Source organism: Corvus brachyrhynchos, unplaced genomic scaffold, assembly GCF_000691975.1.
Source record: "Corvus brachyrhynchos isolate BGI_N302 unplaced genomic scaffold, ASM69197v1 scaffold220, whole genome shotgun sequence".
In the NCBI taxonomy this organism is placed as follows: domain Eukaryota; kingdom Metazoa; phylum Chordata; class Aves; order Passeriformes; family Corvidae; genus Corvus; species Corvus brachyrhynchos.
This window is the reverse complement of record NW_008236209.1, coordinates 5,350,610-5,357,303: the sequence shown is the minus strand read 5'-3', so window position 1 is coordinate 5,357,303 and position 6,694 is coordinate 5,350,610. Positions and strand designations below refer to the sequence as shown.

General features: G+C 50.5%; 1 protein-coding gene across 1 annotated transcript in view; it reads right to left on the bottom strand.

Annotated features, from left to right (window-relative positions):
- ITM2A (integral membrane protein 2A) overlaps positions 1-6,468 on the bottom strand; it is a 39,872-nt gene extending 33,404 nt beyond the window's left edge. Inside the window, exon 1 of the mRNA XM_008642284.2 lies at positions 6,456-6,468. Within this exon, the coding sequence (XP_008640506.1) occupies positions 6,456-6,468 (13 nt within the window). The remainder of the gene's footprint in view (positions 1-6,455) is intronic.
- Between the last annotated feature and the right edge of the window lie 226 nt (positions 6,469-6,694).

The following is a 6,694-nucleotide window of genomic DNA, read 5'->3' as shown; positions in this document are numbered from 1 at the left end:
TGGGTTTAGGTGGGATATTGGGAAGGAATTCCTGCCTGAGAGGGTGGGGAGGCCCTGGCACAGGGTGCCCAGAGAAGCTGTGGCTGCCCCTGGATCCCTGGAAGTGTCCAAGGCCAGGCTGGACGGGGCTTGGAGCAGCCTGGGATAGTGGAAGATGTGCAAGGTTTGGAACTGGATGGGATTTACAGCCATTCCCTACCCAAACCATCCTGGGATTTTATCTGGGAGCAGATCCAGGTGCCCGGGTGAAACTGAGTCACATTTGCACAACTGTTTGCCAGGGAAGCAAATTGCACATGACAAGGGTTCGGTTCCAGTTCATAGCTGAGGGGAGAAAAAGACCAAACAAACACCTCCTGCACGGGAAGGGTTCACTTCAAATCTGGGGAACTCCAAATTGAGCAGCTTGATGAGCGTTGGCTTCCCGGTGTCCAGAATCCCAACGCTGAACTCTCCAGGAGCGGATTTGACCACGAAGGATGGAGGAATCGCTAATCCCCACTCATCCCACATCCTCTCCCATCGGAAGGCCTGGCCTGGGAGTGTTTTGTCATTTGTTATTAATAACATCCATGGTGTGCACCCAAGCCGAGCCTCATTCCATGTGGCCGGTGTTTGGGCATAGTGTGCCACGGCCCATCTGGGCCTCGTTTGAAGCCCCTCGCAGTCGCAGGGGTCCATGTGCAACTGATAAAGGCCAATTTGGGGTGGCTGCGAGGGGGGGGCAACTCTCTCCAGGCCGATCCAAGAAGGACGCCCTATATGTTTTGGAAGTGCTAAACCCCAGGGAAATTACTTCATCCAAACCCGCTCCAGACCCCAGTAATGAAGGCTGTGATGTAGCCAGTGTTCACCCATGTTGACTTTACAGTACTGGAATTAATCCATGTGCATTGCAGCTCGGTGAAATCATTTCCAGCCCGTAGCAGCTCCGGGGCTGACTTCATCCTTGCAGCCCCAGATGCAGATCCTCGGAGTTGGGGAAATCAGGGAGAGGCTGCTCCCTGCGCTCATTCCTGGGGATGTCAAATTGTCCTGGGGACCATTAGGATCTCCCAGCTCTGTGTGGCTTCTCAGTGTTCTGCTCATCTGCTCCTGTGGCCGTGCTTCCCGCAGGGCTGGAGACAGGGATTTGCTGCTCCCTCCATGAGATTATTCCATTTTAACCCCTGTAAAAATCCCAGTAATCTCACCGTGACCACGGCTTGCCCAGGGTGCAAATTCCAGCCGATGCTGTCGGCCGTGTCCAGAGTTTCCTTGGGAAGGGGGTGTGCAAGCACCGGGCTTTCCTCACTGCCACAAATCCTGCAGCCCTCATCCTGGCAATCTTTGTGTCCTTTACACATGGACACTCTGGGTATTTTTGTACTGTTCCAACCACAGAAATTCGAGTCATGGGGTGTCATCCCACTCCAGGGTGTGGGCTCAGAGGAGCTGAGGAAAGCACAGATCTCTCCAGGTCTGCACGTGCAATCCACTGCCCAGCCCCGTTCCCCTTCCTTTTCCTTCATCCCTATTCTTTATTGCCATTTTCTCAGTAAAAATGCAGCTGCCTTTTCCTGGGCAGTGCTCCCTCTCTTATCTAAGTGAGAATAAGGAGCTCCTGCAAAGTGAGCACCACCCCAGACCCCGAGTTTGGTGCTGTTTCATCAATCCAAAAAAGCCAAAATCCCGTGGGGATGGATCCTGCCTGTCCAAGCTCTCCCTCGCTCCGTGCCTGCTGCCGGAGGCTGGAGGGGGATGCTCTGGGGACCTCCAGCAACTCCCACAGCAGGGGAGTGCCCAAATCAGGCAGATCTGGTGAACAGGGAAATTAATGGGAATTCCTGGATACTCAGCTTTCGGAGGAACTTCCTGAGCTGTTTAAGGGCTCTGTGGCAGCAGGATTTTAAAACATCTCTGAGGGTAATTCCTTAGATAAGGGAGAGAGCTCTGGACACTGCTGTGGGCATTCCAGGATGTCCCTTGGAATAGTACAGGGTTTTTTTTGCAAAATGTGAGCATCCAAAAGGATTTATCAATCCTTGTATTTTTTGCCGGGCTATTTGCTGTCTTACCTAACCCCTGTCATGTAATTGAATTAAGTTTGTTTAATTTCTTTCTTTAAAAAAAATGCATCTGGGACTGGTAAACTTAATTAAAAAGAAACATTGTTAAGCAGCCTGATACAGCCATAATTTGATTTAAAGTACTGGATGATACCAACATTATAAATGTAAAGTGATATGGCTTTTTTGGGGGGGAAAAAAGGGACCTAAGTGAACTTAAAATCCTTCTTCATTTGAGCCAGGGTTAATTGCGAAGGCTTTCTTCCTCCTGTTCTGTGGCTGTAGGGCTTTTCTGAGTGGGGGAAGGAATATTCCCTCCGCAGACAAAGGATTGCTGGATCATTTGTGCTCTGCACCCAAGCCGGGTTTCGGTACCTTTGTTCATGGAATGCAAAATCCCCAGTGCCCTGAAATCAGTGCCAGAGCTCCCACGGATTTCAAAGGGACCAGGACATTAGGGATCATTTGGATTTGTTTGTGGAAAAATTTCCTGGATTTCAGGGAAGCTTCCACCCAGCACGAGTCAAAGAGGTGGAAGTTGCCATCAGAACTTGTTTATAATGTTATTATAAACATATTATGTGCAATCCAGTGGGATATAACGCAGTATTCCATTGGATTGCTGCTTTTCCTGATTGAAATCCAGGCAAGTCCAGCTCCTCCGTTCAGCAGAGGCCGGCGCTGGGTCCAGCGGGTGCCTCGCTCACTCTGGATCCCGCTCCATAAAGCCGGGATATCCTGTGTTGCCCCTACCAAATCCTTCCCAAATCTCCCTGCTGGGGTCGAGCCGGGCTGTGCCGGGAATGCACGCTCGGAGAGAGGGAAAATACCGAGGGAGGCTGGAAACCGCCCCAGCTCCACGGCAGCGCTGCGGGGCCGGGACCGGGATGCTCCTCTGGCTCTGCCGAGGATGGAGCTGGGATTGGGGCTGGGGCTGGGATTGGGGCTGGAGTTGGAGCTGGGATTGGGGCTGGAGTTAGAGCTGGGATTGGGGCTGGAGCTGGGACTGGGGCTGGAGTTGGAGCTGGGATTGGGGCTGGGGCTGGGATTGGGGCTGGAGTTGGAGCTGGGATTGGAGCTGGAGCTGGGATTGGGGCTGGGACTGCGATTGGGGCTGGGGCTGGGTTTGGGGCTGGATGTCACCGACCTCCCTCCCACCAGTGCTACAAAACCATTTCCTAACTCAACACAAAATAAAAAGGCTTTTTCCAGCAGCAAAGTTGTTTTGTAGGAGCTGCTGGGTTTAGCTTTTCCCTGAATTATTTGCAGAGATATCCCAGACAGGCTAGGAGGCGGCTGGAGGCGGGGAACCCCAAATTTCCATCCCTGAGCTCGGGGAATCCCCTCCTGTAGTGGTGCAAAAATCCCTGGGATGGGCTTTGCCATCCCGAGCTGAACAAATCTCAGGGTGCCAGGGTTGTGCCAGTGCAAATTTGGCACAAATCAAAGCCAGAACTGAACCAAAAAAAATCAAATTAATGAACAAATGATGAACAATGGGATCTTCACTAATCATATTTTATAGTTTGGTTTCTTAAACTGTGTGTAGAACTGTTCTGATGACGTGAGGAAGTGGAATCATGGACAGACTTAATTCCACTTATTTTGGCATTAAAAATAATATGTATAAAAATCTTCATTGAAAAATCTTAATTGAAATTCTTGAGAATTGAAATCTAAATTGAAAAATCTGAATTTCACTTTTTCGTTACACTTTCCCCTTGATTTTTTTTCCCTCCAGTTCCTTTTGCCTTTAATAAGAATCAACCATCCTGTTTCCCCCTCCTCCGGCAAAGGGAGACCAGGCTGACAGACGCAGAGTCGAGACACATGAGAAGGAAAACACTAAAAATAATAAAAATATCATTTTTCCTTCAACCCCCCTCGATTACAGCGATCTGAGCTGCAACTGGAGGCACAGACCCCAAGCTGGAAAGTGTAACAGGTTTGAATTTAACTTTCTCCCTTTAAACTTTAAATTTTATGGAACTTTATGACTGAGAAAGTGCCCGAGAGCTCCCGGAGCGGCTCCGGCAGAGGCGGGATCCCAGCAGGAGCTTTGCAGGTGTCCTGGTAGGAGAAGGGATTTCATGTTATTTGTTGAGAGGAAACCTTGATAAATTAAAGCTTTTCTTTTGTGTCTTGCAAATTATTCTCAATGTGTTCTTGATTTGGGGGAAGGCAAACAAGCTGAGAGAGTTTGTATGCTGCACATACAGCAACTCCAGGGATCTCTGGGAGGGTTTGTGGGAGCACAGGAAGGGAAACCCGTGGATGCAGGGAACCCCTTTTTCTGTCACTCAACTCTGTTTGCCAGCCATGGACACAAGAGCTTTTTAATTATGAATTTTTTTACTGATTCTCTTGGTTGCATTTTATTGCTGTTGTATATGACAGAGAAAAAAAACCCAGGGCTGTGTTTTGTATATTTATTTCCTATGATTTAGAGGAGAGCAGATCCACTCCTTACCTCCCAGAGTCCTGGGATCGTTAAGGTTGGAAAAGAGCTCTAAAATCATCAAGTCCAACTGTCAACCCAGCACCACCACCCTGCTCTATGCTGAATTGTAAGAATTGGAGGAAAACCCATTTCTCAGTGCTCTTACCTCCACTCTGAGCTGCCCAGACAGGGGAACACAAACCACCTCGGGCCAGGGAACGCCATGGGAGGGAGGGATGCTCCTTCAGACGGAGGAAGGATCGCTCCGAGCCAACTGGGATCCATCAGCCACCGCTCACTGAGCCCTGCTGGGAGCTGCCCAGCAGCGGGAGGGTTCCTTGTTGGATTTCTCCAGCAGGCAAAGAGCTCTGGCAGCAGCTCCTGACCCATCTCCAGGTGGGAAGCTCCGGGTCTGAGCAGCACTGATCCTTGAGATGCTGGGAGAACAGCCCTGGTCCTGTTGCTTCCTGACATCTCCGCATCCCGCGGCTCCGCTCTGCCCCAGCGCGGGGTACGAGCGATGCCAACAAAATCCCTCAGGAAAGCACATTAAGGAAAAGCCCGGAGTTCTTCCCTGCCCTCCAGCAACAAAGCAGAGCTGCAGCCGGAGCTTTCAGGATTCCTCGGTGGCTCCCTGAGTTTGCTGTTGCTGGGATTGGGAATTGGAGGGTGTGCAGAGCAGGAGCCTTTGGCATCCTCGGGGCTGAGTTTTGTCGTGTTTTGCAGTGAACTGGAGGAATTCTGTTCAATATGGAAGTGCTTTAAGTTTGTGGAACGTGGGACAATAAAACCGAGCAGATGCACAAATGCAGGCAGAAATCCAGGGAAAAGTACAGTTCATCTCCCCACAGTTTATGGAAACTCCCCTGGCCCTGCTTGTGCTCCAGGCTCTGCTGTCCCAGGAGAAGGGGGAAGGAGAGGGAAGAGTGAAGTCCAAGTGGGATTTTTTTAAATCCAAACAACTTCTCCTGGCAGTGTTGGAGCCATCCAAGCTCCAGCCTTTGGTGGCAGCGCTGGAGGAGAAGCCAAACCTGCCCTGGTGCTTGGTTTAATGCCGTGCTCCCCTCAAAGCTTCATCCGTGGGAATGCTAATTACTCATTCTATTCCAAACAATGCCCACCAGGTTTCCCATAGGAAAAGGGACGATTTACCCAGGAACTAAAGGGGCACAGCCAGACTTGAGCAGCACTGAAAGGCAACATGCCCCGAAATACAACCAGATGTGCAAGGAATACACAACTTTCTATGGGTAAACCTGCTGCAGAGCCCAAATTAGACTCAGCTGCTACTTCCAGGTCTTGAGGGTTAGGAAAAAGGAATTTTTTTGTGGGTGAGCCATAACCATGGCTCAGCCTTCCGACCACAGCTGGCAGAGCAGGGTATTTATTGGTGAGGGCAGATGCGCCAGATCAGAGATATTAAACCCATAGTCCTGATTTTTAATTGCAGCTTAGCTAAAAAGCCCCACAAGGCAAGGAACTAAGATCAGTGTATCACACACAGCAAGGAAAACGATTCTGTCCGCTCTGAGTCCTCCCACTCTGCAGAGTGGGCTCCAACCAAGGGTGGGAAAGCCCTGCAGATCCCAGTGGAGGATTTCACATTTCACACAGGAGGATCTTTCCTTGAACACCCGCACACTTTTTTCCTGGAGACCCTGGATGGGAAACCACAGCTGGCAGCACTGCTCCACGTCCATAATGGCTCTGTGATGCCCAGAACTGTGCCCGGAGTTTTGGAGCTGGGACAGAGCATCCTGATGGATGGAGAAATGCCATGGGAGCAGAGCTGGGTGAGCTGGTGGATCCCAGGGAAGGGCTTGGGGAATTCAGCTATGGATGGGACACCAAGAGTTGAGGAGGGGATGCTCCTGCAGATCCCCTTTCCCTGCTGAAAGCCAAGGGATGCTTGGCTGGAACTGGCTCCCTCCTGGAACCAAAGCTCTCCCAAGGCCTTCCCAGCTCACCTTGTTTTTCCATTACTCGAGGACTCAGCTCGTTTCTCTGAGCAAATCCCCTGCTAAGGTTGCTGGGATTTGAATTTACGGCCACAGGAGGTGTTGAGCCACCAGGCCAGATGGTTATGTGCTAATTTCCATGGGTTGGAGTGGTTTGGGGATCTCAGCACAACTGTCCACGTTCCCAAACAAGAGAAAGCTGTAGCTTGAGCTGTTTCCTACATTAAATCATTGCATGGCTTTCTTCT